General features: G+C 38.1%; 1 protein-coding gene across 1 annotated transcript in view; it reads left to right on the plus strand.

The window, feature by feature from the left end:
- The first annotated feature begins 2,211 nt into the window (after nucleotides 1-2,211).
- Nucleotides 2,212-21,058, plus strand: part of LOC106090950 (paramyosin, long form) — a 64,161-nt gene continuing 45,314 nt past the window's right edge. Inside the window, exons 1-2 of the mRNA XM_059364113.1 lie at nucleotides 2,212-2,630; nucleotides 3,536-3,592. Of these exons, the coding sequence (XP_059220096.1) occupies nucleotides 2,508-2,630; nucleotides 3,536-3,592 (180 nt within the window). The 5' untranslated portion in view covers nucleotides 2,212-2,507. The remainder of the gene's footprint in view (nucleotides 2,631-3,535; nucleotides 3,593-21,058) is intronic.

Raw genomic sequence — 21,058 nt, forward strand, 5'->3', positions numbered from 1 at the left:
GTCTAAAGTCTACAGAAATAAGCCAGCAACTATTCCAGCTTTGGAAGACAACATTTCCGAAGAAATTCGGGCTATTCCGGCCGAAATGCTCGAAAAAGTTGCCCAAAATTGGACTTTCCGAATGGACCACATAAGACGCAGCCGCGGTCAACATTTAAATGAAATTATCTTCAAAAAGTAAATGTCATGGACCAATCTAACGTTTCAAATAAAGAACCGATGAGATTTTGCAAATTTTATGCGTTTTTTTTTTTTTAAAAAGTTATCAAGCTCTTAACAAATCACTCTTTATATGTCCCAGTTGACTATCCCCTTTTTGGGCTTGCCCTGTTATACAGTCTACGGGCCTCTTAACCAATGTTACCGTGTCCATCATGACAGGTCACCGTCTAATCAGACAACATGCTGACAGACTGATGGTTGCCAGCAACGACTTTTGCCGTAGCTGTAAAGAGTGATGACGAAACTACTTAGACACCTTCAGTGTGTGTGTCCCACACTGGCAGTCAGAAGGAGTTCCACTTTAAGTTTTCATTTCTTTGAGAATCTGTTTAATATAGCGGATGTGATTGTTCGCAAGTTGTTGGGCTTTTTTAAGCGATCTGGATGGTTCAAAGGTAGGAACTAGAAGGTATATTCCCTCTTCTGTTGCTGTAGTATCACAATGCTGTAGTATCACAATGGACGAAAAAAGTGAGTCTGATGGCAGACTGCCACTTAAACCTAACCTAACCTAGGTGATGGGAAATTAACGATAGTATCGATATTATGGATATTTATTAATAGATATATCGAAAATATCGAAAGTTGCGATTATCGATCTTCTGAGTCGTCTCCTGATTTCCCAACCCCCTTAGATACCAAAAACTTTTCAAATTATTTAAAGGGCTCTCTTAATATAACATCCCTTCCAACTTTTCAGACCTTCACTGCCTGTGCTTAGATAACAATTTACATGTGTAATTTCTTGTACTTCGGACTTTGTACCATCGGAAATCACCGCCGTTTTTCCACAATATTGTGGAAATGTTGGCAAAAAAAAAGAAAAAAGTGGTTCTCACTTGCCATACCAAACAAATTATCGATCGACATGCCTTAAGAAATATGAATGCAATGAGCGGAATACTTTTGAAAATGAATACAAAAATTAGACTTCAATCGAAATCAAATTCAAGAGGAAAATAAACCAAAAACTTCTTCCATGCCAATGGTTAGCCACACACGAAACCAAAAAGCCAAAAACACCAAAGAAAACTAAACAAAAAACAACCAACAACAACAAAAACCTCAATCAAAAGTTCAAAAGAAAACTAACAATACGCGGTGAGGAAAAATTCTAAAAGACCATAGAAAAAAAAAGGAAAAATTTAAAAATAATTTTTACGCACTTTGCCTCAAGAGATGCATGGACGAGAGACAGGGGACAAAACCATAGGCAGGGGAGAGATGGCCGACAAAAAGACGTTGCCACATGGCTAATTACAGGTAAATGCAAATGTTGTATTTCCAAACAAAGTTGTGGGGCAGACAACAACGGCAGACCAAGACCAAGCGAAAAAACGCCAAACGCCAAACGCACACACCAAAATAAGCAGCAAAATTGCTTAACTTAAATGAGAAATGAAGGGAAAATAGCGGAAAAACCAACAAAAGCCAAGGAAAAACAACAAGAAGGGAAATGAATTCAAAAGAATTTCCCTCTAAGGAGCAGGCCAACGCAACACCATCGAAGACAACAACAACAACAACACGAACGGCGACGTTGGCATAAACGGCAATTAACACAAATATCTGAAAGTGTGAGCATGAAAGAAGCGTGAAAAATCCATTTAGAATCTAAACACACTAAACCCACCCCCCGCCTCCCGCCCCCTTCCTTGTTTCTGTACTCTGCTAAGACAAAAAAGCAAAAGGCAAAGTTTTGAAATACACAACAAACTAGCCAGCCGCCAAAGATGCGATCCAATGGACAATGCCGCTAAAAGCAAGCAGCATAGGAAAAACACTCAAAATGCCACTGAATCCATACGACAAGGCACTCATACGCGCCCAAAAGCCACTCAAAGTTTTCGTTGGCGGTAACGCATACACGGCCTGTGCGATGATCAGGGGGCGACCTGCCAAAGCTTCGGCGAGTGATGGGAAATGAGAAAAACTTTCGTTTTTGGGCGAAAAAAACAAAAATTGGGTAGAAATAGACGAAAACGCCAGTCATTCCGACAATAACACGAAACACTCTTTATTCGAACGACACCGGGATCTCTCGTTCAGTAGATCACCAGCCTTACTCCGACGTTTATTACGAATTATTCGGTGACTCGGTGACAACTACTTTGGACTTTTCTGTTGCGTGTGGAAGCCCCCGCTGAAAATAAGGAAAATCTCTTTGGAAGAAAAAAAGCGCTTACGCGAAACGAAGTGAATTTTTTTTTACTGCAAAAAAAAACGCACAACCTTTTTCAAAAAAAAAAAATTTTTTTTTAATTAAATTTAACAACAACAACAAAATGTCTTCATCACAAGCTGTACGCACCTCAAAGTACTCTTATAGAGCCAGCTCCACTGCACCCGGTGTTGAGAACATCAACATTGAATATACCGCCGATTTGAGCGCCCTTTCTCGTCTTGAGGTAAGCAGGACTAATCATAAAAAAAAAGAAAAAATGCCCAAAGCAAGGACTAAAGCATAAAAGGACCAAGCCAACGAAAGAAGTTAAAAAGCCGAAAGAGAATAAAAACCAACAAAACTTTAAAAATCTTAAGAAAAAAAGAAATTTACCAAAGAAAAGAAAAACTATAAAAAAGTTTGAATGAAAAAAAAATTTGAAAACAGATTGAACCGAAAAAATTCACACCTAAAATCTTGGCCAACATATATGAATGTGAACACAGAATTGAACAAGAAAAAGAAAAAAATAACACAACACAATAAAATAAAAATGTTATGAAATGAGTGCAAAAGTTCTGAAATTCGATGTGTATGAATACCAACAAAGAAAATCAACCCATACATATGGTGTACTATACACACACATACACATACATTTGTGTTTGCTTAAAGTTGTATATATGTTTATAAAAAAAAACAAAATAGAGAAATGTGTGTGTGTGTATGTGTGCAACAGTGAGAAGAACCAAAGGCAAAAAAAAAAGAAAAAAAAACCAAGGAACCAAGAAATACCGACATACATATATCGCCTCTCTATATAAAATACCTATGTCTGTATATATGTATATGTATCTAAACGTATATCTATACCATCAAATATATGTATGAACATCTTTATGAAGATGAGAAATATTTTTAAAAATGGAAAAATTATGTAATGGATATTTTTTTTCTCAACAAAAAATTCTTCTTCGAAAATCGGCCAAAAAGTGACATTAATTCAATTCAAGGACGTGCCCGTTTACATTGTACATAGCCTATGATTCCAAAAAAAACAAAGCGCTTTTTTTCGTTTTTTTTTTTTAAACCGCTATTAAATGAAAAAGAAAACGTGTGTCTATAGAAATATATATTTAATACTTGCAGGATAAAATCCGTTTGCTCCAGGATGATCTTGAAGCTGAACGTGAATTGCGCCAAAGGGTAAGTCAAAAAAAACAAACACATATATAACCAAATACTTATAAAAAGCAACATTTTTCAAAAATTTCAAATATCAAAGGATAATAAAATACACAAAGAAAAAATGCCAATTTTTATAATTAAAAATTTTTTGAAACCACAAAAAATTGTAAAATTGCCAATTTTTATAATTTTTTTAATAACAAGGATACTAAAAATGTTAATTAAAAATATAATAATAATAAATCTTAAGAAAAATAAGAATCAAAAAAACACTATTCAAACAAGCCAAACTCTTCTTATCACAATATCTAAGAAAGAAAATTAAATAACTAAATAAAGGACATTTTGAAAAAAAAAAGAGTGCTAAGCTCGGCCGGGCCGAATCTCCACCAAGGATGGCATTTATCAATTTCTCTATCCGGTATCTCTTTAGGGATAAACAAAGGATAATGGATAACTATTGCCACACTATAAGAGCCATATCAGATTCTGGACCGATTTGTACCATACTTGGTTTTGGATGTTGCAATTTATAAAAAAAAGTCATAAGTCGACCAAATCGGATATGAATTGCTCCCTATAGAAGCTCTAGAAATAATATCGTGATAATCGATCTCCGTGTGAGAGCTATATCAGATTATAGGCCGCTTCAGACCATATTTGGCATACATGTTGAAGGTCACAGTAGAAGTCATTGTATCAAATTTCAACTAAATCGGTTTAGTATTGAGCCCTTTAGCGGCTCCAGAAGTCTAGATCCATAATCAGTTTAGATGGCAGCCATATCAGGTTATGAGCCGATTTAGAACATATATGGCTTAGTTTTTGAAAATTAAAACGATACACTTCATGCAAAATTTCAGCCAAATCGGATAATAATTGCGTCCTCTAGCGGTTCAAGAAGTCAAGATCCAAAATAGGTTCATATGGCAGCTATATCTGGTTATAAAACGATTTGGTACATACCCGATACAATTGTTAGAAGGCAAACTTTCAACCAAATCAGATAACAATTGCGCCCTCTAGCGGCTTAAGAAGTCAAGATTGGAAATCGGTTTATATCGGAACTATATCAGCTTATGAACCAATTTAGACCATGCTTGGCACAGCTGTTTGAAGTTGCAACAAAACACTTCATGCAAAATATCAGCCAAATGGAATAATAATTGCGCCCTCTAGCGGCTGAAGAAATATAATCAGGAGATCGGTTTATATGGGAGCTATAACAGGTTATGAACCATTTTAGACCATGCTTGGCACAGTTATTAGAAGTTTAAACAAAACGCTTCATGCTAAATTTCAGCCAAATCGAATAATAATTGCGCCCTCTAGCGGCTCAAGAAGTCAAAATATGAAATCGGTTCATGTGGGAGCTATCTCAGGTTATGAACCAATTTGAACCATGCTTGGCACATTTTTTGGAAGTTATAACAAAACACTTCATGCAAGATTTCAGCCTAATCGGATAATAATTGCGTCCTCTAGTTGCTCAAGAAGTCAAGATTGAAAATCGGTTTATATGAGAGCTATATCAGGTTTTGAACCTATTTGGACCATACTTGGCACACTTGTTGGAAATTAAAACAAACGACTTTAGGCAAATTTTGAACCTAATCGGATTATAATTGCGCCCTCTAGCGGCTCAAGAAGTCAAGATCCGAGATCTGTTTATATGGGAGCTATATCAGGTTATAAACCGATTTTGACCATACTTACCGCAGTTGTTGGAAGTTATAAAAAAAAAAAATCATAAAAAATTTCGGCCAAATCGGATGAGAATCGCGCCCTATAGAGACTCAAGGCGTCAAGATCCAAGATCGGATTATATGGCACTTATATCAGGTTATGAACCGATTTGAACCATACTAAGCACATTTAGTGAAAGCAATAAAAAAAATCCTCTATGCAAAATTTCAACGAAATCGGAGGATGATTGCGCCCTCTAGTGGCTCAAGAGGTCAGGATCCGAGATCGGTTTATATGGGTGCAATATCAGCTTATAAACCGATTTGGACCATACCCGAAACAACTGTAGGAAGGAAAAATAAAACACTTCATACAAAATTTCAGTTAATTTCGCCCTCTAGCTGCTCAAGAAATCAAGATCCGAGATCCGTTTTATGGCAGCTATATCAGGTTATAAACCGATTGGGACCATGCTTGGCACAGATGTTTGAAGTTACATCAAAACACTTCATGCAACATTTCAGCAAAATCGAAAAATAATTACTCCCTCTAGAAGCTCAAGAAATCAAGATCCAGGATCAGTTTATATGGTAGGACCGAGTTATATCAAAAAATTGGCCGGATATGGTCTATTCACGGTTCCAAACGACCTACAGCAAAATCTCAAGCACCCAGCTCTAGCGTGCTTCGAAAGTTAGGGTGCTTTCGACAGACGAACGGACATGGCTAAATCGTCTAAGAAAGTCAAGACGATCAAGAATATATGTACTTTGTTGGCTCTCAGATGAATATTTCGAGGTGTTACAAGCGGAATGACAAAAGAAGTATGGTGGAGGGTATAAAAATGCATTAAGTTCGGCCGTGTCGAACTTTTAATACCCACCATCGTAAATAGATTTGGTATTCCATTATATTCACTAGCATAGGATGAGGGTATACTAATCTAGTCATTCCCTTTGTAGCCCCTCGAAATATTGATCTGAGACCCCATAAAATATATATATTTTGGACCTAGACATGTCCGTCCGTTCATCCGTCTGTCGAAATCACGATAGCGATCGAATGCGTAAACCTAGCCGTTTAAAATATTGCACAGATTTTTCTTATCGATTTAGGTCGTTGGGGATTTCAAATGCGTCATATCGGTTCAGATTTGGATATAGCCTCCATATAAACCAATCAGCGGATTTGACTTCTTGAGCCACCAGAAGCTTTAATTTTCATACGATTTGACTGAAATTTGCAACATAGGCTTGTGTTATGACTTCCAACATATATGCCAAGTATTATCCGAATCGGTCTATAAACAAGTATAGCCCTCATATAAATCGGTCCCCGGATTCGATTTCTTCAGACCTTAGAAGCCTAAATATTCATCCGATTTGGCTGAAATTTGGAACAAAGACTTGATCTATGACTTCCATTTGACTTCTTGAGCCACTAGAAGCTTTAATTTGCATGCGATTTGGCTGAAATTTGGAACAAAGATTTGAGTTATGACTTCCAACGTCCATGCCATGTATGATCCGAATCGGTCTCTAAACAGATATAGACCCCATATAAATCGATCCCCGGATTTGACTTCCTGAGCATTAAGAAGCTTCAATTTTCATCCGATTTGGCAGAAATTTGGAATATCCAAGCCAAGTACTATCCTAGTCAGTCAATAAACTCATATGGCCCCCATATATACCAATCCCCGGATTTGACTTCTACAGCTTTTTAGTAGCCTCAATTTTCATCCGATTTGGCTAGAAAAAAGACTTGAGTTTTGATTTCCATCATCCTTGCCAAGTATGCCACAAATCGGTCTATACACATATATAGCCCCCATATAAACCGATTCCCGGATTTCATTTCTTGAGCCCTTAGACGTCGATTTGGCCCAAAACCCTATTCAAATACAAACTCAGTTTATAAGGGAATCCAGGGTGGCGGGTACCTACGATTCGGTCCGGCCGAACTTGCCATGCCTTTACTCATTGTATGTACATTAGAGAGAGGGGGAAATTAACCGGCCTTCGACCGGGCTGAAGATTGTCTCCTTCCTATAGGTATAGGTCCAACAGTAAACTAAAGTCAAAAATTGTCTACATAAAAATCCCTTATTTATTCTAAATAGGGGCCGGGCTCAAGAATTTATGTTGTGTTATTTTTGTCATTAAACCCAATTATATTGGGTTTAATGACATTTATTCATTTGGGTTTTATGGCATTGGGCCGTATGACATTAAAATTTTTTTTGTTTGGTAGGGTAATAAGTCATATCTACGTTTAATTGAGGTCCAAAATCATTTTAAAAAAATTTCATTGTGCCCGAAAGAGGGTCATATCACCCAAAAGTGTACAAAAACTAAAACTAATTAATTTGGGCGAAAATGTTTTGGGCGAAATGACACTACGCCATAGACCAATCTCCCGTTTTATGGTCAGTGCAGACAGTGAAATTGTGTTAAACAACTTGACGTCCCTGGCGAGAATGCTAAGGTTTCAAACTTCAACAGATGTTGATTTGCGGAAAATGCCGGCTTTCACACCATATATGCAAAATGAAATTCTAGAAAAATCAAAACTAAAAAATTTCCACAAGCATTGCAATCTATAATTATGTACATGTAGAATTCGTGTATATGCTAACATTTTCACATGAAATAGAGCCATAAATCTTCTGCAACAAGTTAATCGCAGCACATGTCTGTTAAGAATACAAAAAAATAAACACTCACCATGTTTTCGGTTATAGCGCCCCCGACAATGCTTGCTTCGGTGTTTGGATTGCAAATGGATGCCCCTCATTATCGCCTACACAAAATGTGTCCACCTTTCTAGAAGAAAAAAAAAACAAAAACAAAAATTCAAATAAATAAATAAAATTAAAAATTGTGTAATTATGAGCTGCGAATGTATGCGAAGGAAGACCGGTTGGTGGATGGATTTGTAGCTAAGCAAATATTTAAACAAACATACACTGGGATGCACGCCTACACGTAATAGATATTTGTGCAATAACCAATGGCGGGCCACACAGGGTGTTGTGTGGGAGCAAAAAGGCAGTGAGGGGGGCAGGATTATGCATACAGAGTTAAAAATTTGTTTTTTATTCAATAGTTTCTACAAAATTCTACAAAACAAAGTGAAAAATGGGAACTACGACTCTTATACTCCACCATGGGATGGGATTATACCAACTTTGACATTTCGCTGGTAACTCCTTGAGATATTGATCTGGGACCCAAAAAAGTCGATTCCGATATGTCCATCTGTCTGGCTGTCCGTCCGTCGAAAGCTTGCTAACTTTTTTTTGCCTGTTAGGTTAGGTACGGTTTAAGTCTGCCATCAGACCAATGACAATGTCCAGAGGCAAAAGATTAAGGATTGCATTCAGTGCATCAAATGGTGTCGTCCTCAGAGCGGCTGTGATGCACAAACAAGCCACCCTTTGGATCCGGTTGAGCATTGAGCAGTAGTTGGACTATTGAAGCGCCGTTCGCCAGACCACAACACCATATAGCATTATAGGTCTGACAACTGTAGTATATCCCAATGCATGACACACGGTCTAAAGCCCCAACTTGCAAATGACTCTCTTGCAGGTGTATAGGGCAAGAGTTGCCCTATTCTTGCCCTTTGCAAAATGTTGGGTTTGAAATGAAATTTGCTGTCCAGCAAACTACCAGGAATGGAACATTTTCTCCTCCCAAGGAGACAGGTTCCACTGTAGGCAACTTGTATCTCCTTGCTACTTCTTCTACCTAGACCTCTTTCGGAAGCCGAATTTGCTCTTGCACGTAGAGCTTCCTGAAGTATATCTCTAAGATTGCTGGGAAACTTTCCCCTTACCGGAATTGCCACGTCATCAGCACACGCATTTTGCCTTTACTATATGCATGTTGGTGCCGCGATAGGCAATCTCCAGGAATCTTTGCCCAAAGATATGTTTCTTTCAACCTCTCAAGAGCCTTTAGCATAAAGGATGACAGACTAATAGAACGAAAATCTTTTGCCTTCGTGTGGTAGCGTTTTCCTGCTTTCGGAATGAAAATGACCTTCGTGTCCTTCCATCCCACAGGTATATATATGACATTCTGATACAAGCAGAGTATTTCTCTAAACGTCAAGAAAACAGTCTATCAGACACAGCTTGTAATTCAACCGGAGATGCATCATCAGAGGCGAAACTTCTTATCGCCCAAATGATATTCGGCTCAGACACAATTTCTCTAATGACCACCGACGAATGCATACCAGTGACAACCTCTTCTGGAGAAGAATTTCCCGGGAAATGTGTATCAACGAGTAGTTCTAGTGTTTCCCCTCTATACATTGTCCATACATTCTCAAACTTCTGAATATACCCCACCGTAATAGGTCTCGAGGACAGAAATCTTACTTAGTCCAGAGGGCTCGGATGCAACCTCCACGAAGCTGCAAAAATCTACTATAGACCATGCTTGGCACAGTTATAGGAAGTCATTCCTCAACTTCTTGTGCAAGATTTCAGCTAAATCGGTTAAGAATTGGGCCTTCTAGAAGACCAAGAAGTCTAATAGGGAGATCGGTTTATAAGGCAGCTATATCAGGTTATGAACCGATTTGAACGGAAGGACGGACGGAAGGATGGACAGACGGAAGGAAGGACAGACAGATGAACGGAAGGACGGACGGAAGGATGGACAGACGGACGGAAGGATGGACAGACGGACGGAAAGATGGACAGACGGACGAAAGGATGGACAGACAGACAGACGGATGGACGGACGGATGGACGGACGGACGGATGGACGGATGGACGGACGGATGGACGGACGGATGGACGGACGGATGGACGGACGGACGGACGGATGGACGGACGGATGGACGGACGGATGGACGGACGGATGGACGGACGGATGGACGGACGGACGGACGGATGGACGGACGGATGGACGGACGGATGGACGGACGGATGGACGGACGGATGGACGGACAGACGGGCGGACGGATAGACGGACGGACGGACAGACGGACGGACGGACAGACGGACGGACAGACGGACGGACGGACGGACGGACAGACGAACGGACGGACAGACGGACAAACGGACGGACGGACATGTCTTAAAATCTCGTGACGATACTTTATGGGATCTTGGACGCATGTGTCGAGGAGTTACAAACTGAATGACGAAATTATTAAACCCCCTATCCTATGGTGTAGAGTATGAAAATATATCTGCAAGCATAAATTCCCACAAAAATCTACTTGCATTTAAGTGGACCTATAAATTTGTATGGCAACGATACTAGGATACACAGTGGTGTGCTAGCAACTGAAAAACCCAAAGGCTCTCTAGTCAGATTTGATATGAAAAATTCTTAAATTTTGTTTTTTTAGATGATTTTTTCATAAAAGCATTTCTTTGCCAACCACCTCATATGACCTTTTTTCTCTGTTGGAGAAGATGTGCATTTTTTTTGTACTGATTGATATATATAGACAAATTAATTTAATGGTGCCATCCGCTTTCCCAGCAGGCAACCATTAACTGTGTCCCTGTGTCCCACGACCACCACTACCACTACTACTTCTATGTTATGTGGCTCCCAGTAATTTCTGATTAATTTTCGCCAGACAATTGCAGTCATTTGCAGTTATTTCCGGTAGGATAGGTACAAGAGAACAGAAATATGCGATACAGTAGGCGAAAAGATGGGCAGCCTACAATCGCATGGCATGGCAGCAGCATGCGAGTGGCATCATTGCATGTACACCCTACTTTGTTGTCGCATGTTGCTATTTGTTGTTGTTAGTGCTTGGGATTGTCTTATGGGCCGCATAGAATTTTTTGGCCCAGGCCAAAAATATTTTCTAATTTTGTTTAAAGCATTTGTTTTGCATTTTTATATCTTGGCGTTTCATGATGATGATGATGATGATGATGATGAATGTTGGTTGAGTGTGAATTCCTTTGGCCTAGGGTGCGTTATAGTGGCGTCTTCTTTGTTTTCAGTTCTTTCCACTTACAGCAGAGTGCGTGTGACGACAAACAATTTCGAAGAAAATTCGAATATATTTTTTTTTAGAAAACAAAAAAAAAAAAAACCAAAAGAAAAAGTGGCCACTCTGTTTGTGGGGAGGGTAAAAAACAAAACACAAATGCCAGTTTGCAACAATCTTTGCACTCTGTCTCTTTGAATGCTTTTTTCTTCATAGAGATTTTGCTATGGCCATTTTGTCTACTTGCTCTAGGTGGGATATATGCTGATCTCTCATTGCTTTACTAATAGCTCGCTTAGATGGCTAATCATCTGTTATGTTGACTATCGCCACTAACGTCCATTGTTAGATGGCAACAATTGAAGTTCAATGCACACCATTATCGCTCTTTATCGGTCAGCATTAATTGTTGCTGCTGCGTGCTTTCTCGGCAAGGGCGGCTAGTTTATATTTAGCTGCCCCTTTTTCTTGCTCTCCTTCATTGTTTGTTTTTTTGCCATTGCAACAATGCTTTGTGTGATGGCGCAAGCACTTGTTTTCTTAATTGGCCATGCTTTGATTACTTCATCTTTATCGATTACTTTTGATGTTTTCTATGTAGTTTTTCTCTTTTTCTTTATATTTTCATTAATTATAAAGCAGTAACCAATTGTTTTGTGGTTTGTTTTCTATTTTTTTATTTCTTTTTTGCATTGGTATTTTGACATTTACGAACAAAAGAAATTTCTTCGAATTTCAACGAAAGCGAGAGTTACAACAACAACAACACCATCATCCATTTACACCTGATTGAAGGTCATTTGTATTTGCATCAACCACAAATATTTTAGATTGATTGATATGCAACTGCAACTGATGTACAAGTGCCGACGTTATGCATTAGCAAATTGAAATTGAAAATGTATCGAAAAACAAAAGTATGGGGAAGTATTGTGGCCAGAAATGGTGCATTTTCGACCACAATAAAAATGAAAATAAACAAGTAAGAGCGTGTTAATTTCGGCCGTGACGAATCTTATATTCCCTCCACCAAGAATCGCATTTGTCGAGTTCTGTGCGCGGTATCTCTTTTTAGACAAACACAGAATATTGAATAAGAACTGTTATGCTATTAGAGCTATATCAAGTTGTAGTCAGATTCGGACCATAAATGAATGCTGAACATTGTAGAAGTCATTGCGTTATATTGTAGTTCAGTTCATTCGGATAGGAATTTCGCCTTATAGGGGCTCAAGAAGCAAAGTCGGGAGATCGGTTTATATGGGAGCTGTATCAGGCCATTGATCGATTGAGACCATATTAGACACGTATGTTGAAAATCATGAGAGAAGCCGTTGTAAAAATTTCTGCTAAATCGGGTGAGAATTCCGCCCTCTAGAGGCTCAAGAAGTCAAAATCCCAGATCGGTATATATGGCAGCTATATCAGGTTCTATACCGATTTACACCATACTTAGCACAGTTATTGGAAGTCTTAACAAAACACCTCATGCAAAATTTCAAATCGGATGAGAATTGCGCCCTCTAGAGGCTCAAGAAGTCAAGACCCAAGATCGGTTTATATGGCTGCTATATCCAAACATGGACCGATTAAAACCATACTTAGCGTAGTTGTTGGAAGTGATACCAAAACACTACGTGCAAAATTTCAGTCAAATCGGATGAGAATTGCGCCCTCTAGAGGCTCAAAAAGTCAAGACCCAAGATCGGTTTATATGGCAGCTATATCAAAACATGGATCGATTTGAACCATACTTAGCGTAGTTGTTGAAAGTGCTACCAAAACGCTACGTGCAAAATTTCAGTTAAATCGGACGAGAATTGCGCCCTCTAGAGGCTCAAGAAGTCAACACCCAAGATCGGTTTATATGACAGCCATATCAAAACATGGACCGATTTAAACCATACTTAGCGCAGTTGTTGGAAGTGCTACCAGAACACTTTGTGCAAAATTTCAATCAAATTGGATAAGAATTGCGCCCTCTAGAGGCTGAAGAAGTCAAGACCCAAGATCGGTTTATATGGCAGCCATATCAAAACATGGACCGATTTACTTAGCATAGTTGTTGGAAGTGCTACCAGAACACTACGTGCAAAATTTCAATAAAATCGGTTAAAAATTGCGCCCTCTAGAGGCTCAAGAAGTCAAGACCCAAGATCGGTTTATATGGCAGCTTTAATAAAACATGGACCGACTTGGCCCATTTACAATACCAACTGACCTACACTAATAAAAAGTATATGTGGAAAATTTCAAGCGGCTAACTTTACTCCTTCGAAAGTTAGCGTGCTTTCGACAGACAGACGGACATGGCTAGATCGACGAAGGCATCTTCCTTCTTCTGTTCCTGTCGTATCACAATGGACGAAAACGTCTAAATGAGTCTGATGGCAGACTGCCACTTAAACCTAACCTAACCTACATCAATAGTAAATATATGTGCAAAATTTCAAGCGGTTAGCTTTAAGCGTTTAACCGCTATCGAGATTTCGACCTACGGACAGACGGACATGGCTATATCGACTCAAAATGTCCAGACTATCAAGACTTTATGGGGTCGCAGATCAATATTTCGAGGTGTTACAAACGGAATGTCTAAGTTAGTGTATCCTCCTTCCTGTGGTGTGGAATATAAAAAGTGTATCCCTTATCATTGAGCTTAAAATTTGTATCGAACAACACTCTTTGATATGACAAAATATTCCCCCGCTGTTGCTTAATGAAATGTTCAGGTGCAAACTTGCAAAAAGGGTAAAACCCCATCCAACTTCAAAGCGGGCATGTACACCGTATAGGCATCATAAGGAAATGAAATGTAGAACATTTGGGTTTAGATAATGACTTGTGGTTAAATAAATGAGAGAAACCCTAAGAAACTCCAGGCGTATATATAATATAGACCATTCGTAACAGGGACGTAGCCAAGATTTCATATGGGGGGGCATAATAGGACTACTCTTCAATAACAAGTACGAATACGCGCTAACATTCAAATAATGATATTGAAGGGGAGGGGGGATTGGGCCCCATAGCACCAAGCCCCCACTATCCCCATACCCCCGGCTACGTCCCTGATTTGTAACTATATTACATTCAAGCGAAAAGTATTTGGGAGTAGAGTATAAATGTGGAAAACAAATTTTGAACTAATTCTGCGAGGACCGAGGTACCTCTAATCTACCCCTCCAAAAAATACAAGTCATATGGAGAAATGTACACAAAATGAGACCCAAAAAAAAATGCATTTGGGAGTTAAGTTTAAATCTATTGCATTGTAATCCATTGGTTTTTGTGGTGATACATCTTCAATGATAAGCTCGTCACACATCTTCACGACCTCTTTTGTACCCAAATATCACCATATGTTGCTCTTAAATATTTCAATGACTTTTGAACACCAATTCAATTTTGTAGCCAAATTTGATATGACAAGTAAAAGTGGCCTAAACTTGTATACCCTCCACCAAGGATTGCATTTGTCGAGTTCTTTTCTTGGTATCTCTTTTTAGGCAAACAAAGGATACAGGAAACTAATTGGTATGATGTTGGAGCTATATCAAGTTATGTTACGATTTGGACCATAATTGAAATTAATGTTGGAGACCTTAGTAGAAGTCATTGAGAAAATTTCAGCCAATTCGAAATGCGCCCTTTAGGGATTCGAGAAGTAAAATCGGCAGACAGGTTTATATGGGAGATGTATCACGCTATACACCGATTCAGATCATATTCGAAACGTGTGTTGAAGGTCACGGGAGAAGCCGTTGTACAAAATGTCACTAAATATATCAAAACATGACCGTTATGACCCATTTACACTCGCAAACAACCTACTCTAATAAGTACTATTTATGCAAAATTTCAAGCGCCTAGCTTTGTTCCTTCGAAATTACGAGTGCCTTCGACAGACAGACGGGCGGACGGACAGACAGACGGACATGGCTAGATCGACTTAAAATGTCATGAAAATCGAGATTATATATACTTTATGGGGTCTTAGACGCATATTTCGAGAAGTTACAAACGCTATGACGAAACTAGTATACCCCCATCCTAAGGTGGAGGGCATAAAAACAATGCCAAACGAATGCACATGGACCGAAAATGTAAAAATTCATTTTTTTTTTCTTTTACACAGCATACGTTAGGAGCAAACTCACACTCCTGCCTAATCCTAATCACTAATACAAACTCAGAAATGTTCATATAATATCCTGTTATTCACTGCACGCATAGGAGTTGATAGCCTGATGTAGTCTCAGAGCGGTAGTGTTGAGTTGGATTCCCACAAGAGGCTATAAGTAAGCGAAAACTTAAAAAAACATTAAGTGGGTCTATTTTTAGTCTTCCGCATCTAATGTTAGGTTGCCTGTTCTACTTTAAGGTGTTTTGGTTACATCACTGTTAAGTATGTATTAACTTGCCAAAATATTAATTATAAAATAAAGTCTCATTAAAAAAATCGTCTTCCTTTAACACCACCCACCTGCTGAACCACTTTATATTTTACCTATACACTCTGCACACCTTTTTTTAAAACATTAGTCACCGGCATCATCTCATAGTAGCTGTTGGTGATGATTAACATAAATCTTCTCACCTCATTAATGTTGAAATTTTGGCAAAGGCCAAAAAGCAATCTAACCGCCACAACAGATGTGCAGAATTAAAAACATAAAGAATGATCTTAATATTTACTTTTTTCCCCCGCTGGCTCATAATAAAACAACAAATTTAGCAAAAACTACCAATGGGCAAAGATGAAACACATCACCTAAATTCATATTGGTGAATACAACATTTTCAATATGTGTGTGTGTGTGCGCGCGTAAATATACATATGCATACATATGTGGTCCATGTAATGACTCACTGAGTTGTTATATGTATATATGAATGCAGGCAACATTCTGCTTGTTTCCAACATGTGTCATACTTTTATTTATACAATAGAGAGTCCATCCATATTGTGCAATCTAAACACAGTAACAACAACACTACATATTTCATTGGCACATTCTACTTGGAAGATACCAGAGTAAAAGAAAAAACAAACAAAATGAGTTTTTTTTCGTTTGACCATGTGTTCAAATAAGCATTACTTTGACTACAAGCAAAAACAAAGTTTAAAAAAACATCAATTCTCTTCATGTATTGCATGAAATAAAACATCAATCATTTTGAATGGCATTTTGAATGTAGTAAAAAAAAAATAAAATCTATATATATGGGAAGTGTAAACTTTAATCGTTAAAACAAATGGACTGGAAAATTTCAAGTTCAGTTAAATTAACTAACAATGAAAAATGGTTTAAAAGACACCATCCATTTCAAATGAAGAATCCCTTGCCTTTTTACACTTCAGTGTTAAATGATGGTTCACTAGGAAATGTGCGTATACGTAATATTATATGTTTGTTGTCAATAAATAACAGTCATACGACACCCTGGACAAACCACTGAATGGTAACAAGAAAAAGCGTGCTATGTATGTAGGCCGGGCCGAATCTTGGGAACAAAATAAATGAATATGAAGGGAATTATTTTATTCTACCTACCAAACTTCTGTCAAAACAGCAAAACTTAAAGTTTCTAGAAACCGAACAACGATGATCGAGAGACCGGCTTACATTGGAGCTATATCAGGTTATTCACCGATTCGGATCGTATTTGGCACAGTAGTTGAAAGTCGCAATAGAACATCGCATGCAAAATTTAAACCGCCTCGGACAAAAATTACGGCTTGTAAGGACTCAAGAAGTCAAATAGGGAGATCGGTTTATATGGAAGCTATATAAGCTTAAAGACCGATTTGTACTCGAATTTAACACAGTTGTTGAAAGTCATAACAAAACACTGTGCGCCAAATTGTAGCTAAATCGGTCAAAAATTGCGGCTTTCAGGGGCTCAAGAAGTCAAATCTGGAGATCGGTTCATATGGGAGCTATATCAGGTTATAGACTGATTTGGACCATACTCGGCACAGTTGTTGAAAGTCATATGAGAACATTGTGTGAATTCAAAACAGGAGATCGGTTTATATGGGAGCTATATCGGGTTATAAACCGATTTCGACCATACTTGGCAAAGTTGTTGAAAGTCATATGAGAACACTGTGTGCAAAAATTCAGCCATATCGATTGAAAATTGAGGCTTGCAGGGACTCAAGAAGTCAAATCGGGAGATCGGTTTATAAGGGAGCTATATCGGGTTATAGACCGGATATAGCTCCCTATATAGGATATAGCTCAGAAGACTATGTTCAAAATTTCAATCAAATCGCACGAAAAGTGCGGCTTCCAGGGGCTCAAGAAGTCAAATCGGGAGATCGGCTTATATGGGATCTATATCAGGTTATAGCCCGATTTAAACCATACTCAGCACGGTTTTTGGAAGTCATAACGGAACACTGTGTGCAAAAATTCAGCCAAATCGGATGAAAATTAAAGCTTCCAGGGGCTCAAGAAGTCAAATGGATAGATCGGTTTATATGGGAGCTATATCAGGTCATAGACCGATTTGGACCATACTCGACACAGTCGTTGGGAGTCACATCCGAACCCTATGTGCAACCACTTCCGACGAAAAGTATGGCTTCCAGGGGCTCAAAAAGTCAAATCGGGAGATCAGTTTATATGAGAGCTATGTCCAAATCTGAACCGATATGGTCAATTTACAATCCCCAACGACCTACATCAATAAGAAGTATTCGTGCATAGTTTCAAGCGGCTAGCGTAACGTTATTGTGATTTCGACAGACGGACGGACGGACATGGCTAGATCGATTCGGATAACAAATGCTACCAGTAACTTGATTACAATACGCAGACAGACAGACAGGCGTATTTGCGTCCAGACAGACAGGCAAATTCGCGTCCAGACGGACAGGGTTATATCGAACTAGAAAGTAATTCTGAGTCTATCGATACACTATTAAAGTAGTCGTTTCAGGTGCAACTTGTGGTCGTTTCAGGTGCAACTTGATACGGATTTGACTTCTTGAGTCCCCAGAAGCCTCAATTTTCATGCGATTTGGGTGAAATTTGTTCCACCACCTCTTTGGAGAGAAGTTTTGCATGGCATAGTACCTCACAAATGTTGCCAGCATTAGGAGGGGAAAACCGCCGCTGAAAATTTTGTTGATAGTCTCGCCAGGATTCGAACCCAGGCGTTCGGCGTCATAGGTGGACGTGCTAACCTCTGCGCTACGGTGGTCTCCAATCTGCTCATTCACACGTGTTTGAAATATATCTCATATTAAAAATTTCATATTTTTGCTATGTTAAACATTACTCATACGCCCAATTGTTTTCCTATTGATGATAATCATACGCCCTATAGGACTCAAGGCATAGACGATCTCCCGATTTCATTTCGTAAAAGGGCCGAAGACGAACATTTCCATTGTTTTTAATGATTTTTTTATCAAAAGGTCACCTGTGTTCAAATTACGCAGATTGGAATTCAATATTGTCTTTGTAGAAACCGATCTACCGATTACTCTTCTGGGAAGTATATTTTTCATTTAACTCCGATGAAACTTAGAGCAATTGGATTGGATTCCATTTTCGCTACAGCTTCCATGTTAAGCAATCTCAAGAAGAAGGCGTATTTTTCAACTAATCATACATTTATTTGAAAATTGTACGAGTTAGTCATATTGAACCATTCTATTGGGTTGCCCAAAAAGTAATTGCGGATTTTTTAAAAGAAAGTAAATGCATTTTTAATAAAACTTTGAATGAACTTCAATCAAATATACTTTTTTTACACTTTTTTTTCTGAAGCAAGCTAAAAGTAACAGCTGATAGCTGACAGAAGAAAGAATGCAATTACAGAGTCACAAGCTGTGAAAAAATTTGTCAACGCCGACTATATGAAAAATCCGCAATTACTTTTTGGGCAACCCAATACATAAACTTCTACAAATTTCGTTTGAATTATGAAAATTTCAAAGCAATATTGCCATTATTGATCAATTTCGGAATACATACGCCATTCTGATACGCCACAGAGGCCTGTAATTAATATTACGCTTACGTTTTATAAAACTTCAAGTTATTGGAATACATTTTCTTACATCATTAGGGTAAACCTATTATAAGCAAAAAAACTCGGTTAATTCGAATAATTTCATTTCTAGATAATAATAGTGCATGCAAGCTGCCTTGCAGATATTTTTCTTCTAGGAAAATTCAAAATCAATTTCAATTGCCCAAAATTAAAGCAATCATAAATTGGTGAATTTTTCACATCATTAACCAATAGAAATTTAAGCAAACAGACAAAACAATTCGCATTAATAAAAATATCAACAAAATCATTATTTACGCTTTCTTGCTACCTTATGTTAATAATAAAAATTCCTTTTATACACTGACGTTGCTCACATTGGGCAAAGACGAATAGCAGAGTAATTAATTTAGGTCATTTCGATCGTATATAATTAAATTTGTTGTTCTTGGTTTTAATTAGAAATTTTTTTATTATTCTCTTTTTTGTTTTGTGTGTTTTTTTTTTATATACAAAATTTTCGGTTTCTCAAAACCAATACATGGTGTATTTACAACATGTGTTGTTCGTGGAAGTTCTTGTTTGCCAAGAACTTTTGTTTTGGAAATTGCAAGTAGCAACATTCTACTGCTGCTGCACACTTTGTCCGTTCGTTCATATATATATAAAAAAAGGGGTGTTTCTTATTTTCTTTGCCTTGCATATGTTGTTGCCGCCTCATGGCATACGAAATTTTTGTTTGCCTAATGCTAAGTTTAATGTGCATGTCTATTTTCGCAACTTGCCTTTCTTTTTGCGGTTGCTTTGGCATTTTGCCTTCTTTTTGCCAAAAACATTATTTTCTCGGTGATGCGTTACCTTAAAATGAGCAAATAACCGCAACAAATGTGATTGTTTAATGCATGATGATTTATAGCAGAACAGACGATGTTTCTGGTCTATTTGAATCGATAATAATTTATATCAAATATTTTAAAATCATTTCATAATGACAGTTCTAACAAAAATTACACAAGAACTATAATTAAATATAAAAATTTTTAAGATTTTGAGGGAGAAAAACAAAAATGGTTGACTGCTTGTAATATATTATTGAAATACAATTTGCATTCCATTAAGAAAGGCGCCCCGGTAGCCGAGGTGGTAGCGTGCTCGGAATACCAGTGCAGGGGTCATGGGTTCAATTTCCAACAGAGGCCTTGATCTGTCACTACTGTGAACTTAAAATTGTCTAACCCTAAGTCTGTTTAAAGAACTGCCACTCTAACCTAACCTAACCTTCTATTAAGGAGCAGCTGCTATACGTCTCTCATATCAATGAGTGCTGGCTGCTATAAGTTTAAGCTTAATGATTGGCATCTCCTTTTTATTGCCGAATCCGAATGGCTTGCCGCAGAGCTACCCCAGTTATAATAAAAACTTCATACTGCTGATTACCTAGGGCAAATATCTGACAGCCAGCATTAGGAAGAGATAACCAATACTGACATTTTCCGATGCCATGGCTGGGATTTCAACCCAGGCGTTCAGAAGACGTAATTGATTACCTCTGAGCTACGGTGGCCCCACGTTATTGATGTACGAGTATTTATAGTGGTTTGTGCAGGGGTGCGTATAATTGTTAATAATGTAATAATAGTAAGTATACCTCTAGGTGGATAATGTATAAGAATTGCTATGATGCTATATTTGATTGTTGGAGATCAAAGTGGAATTCATTGCGCAAAATTTCAACCAAATCGGATATGAATTGCTCCCTATAGAGGCTCAAGGGGTATAATCGGGAGATCGGATAATATTGGAGCTATA

The sequence above is a fragment of the Stomoxys calcitrans genome, chromosome 1 (genome assembly GCF_963082655.1).
Source record: "Stomoxys calcitrans chromosome 1, idStoCalc2.1, whole genome shotgun sequence".
Lineage (NCBI taxonomy): Eukaryota > Metazoa > Arthropoda > Insecta > Diptera > Muscidae > Stomoxys > Stomoxys calcitrans.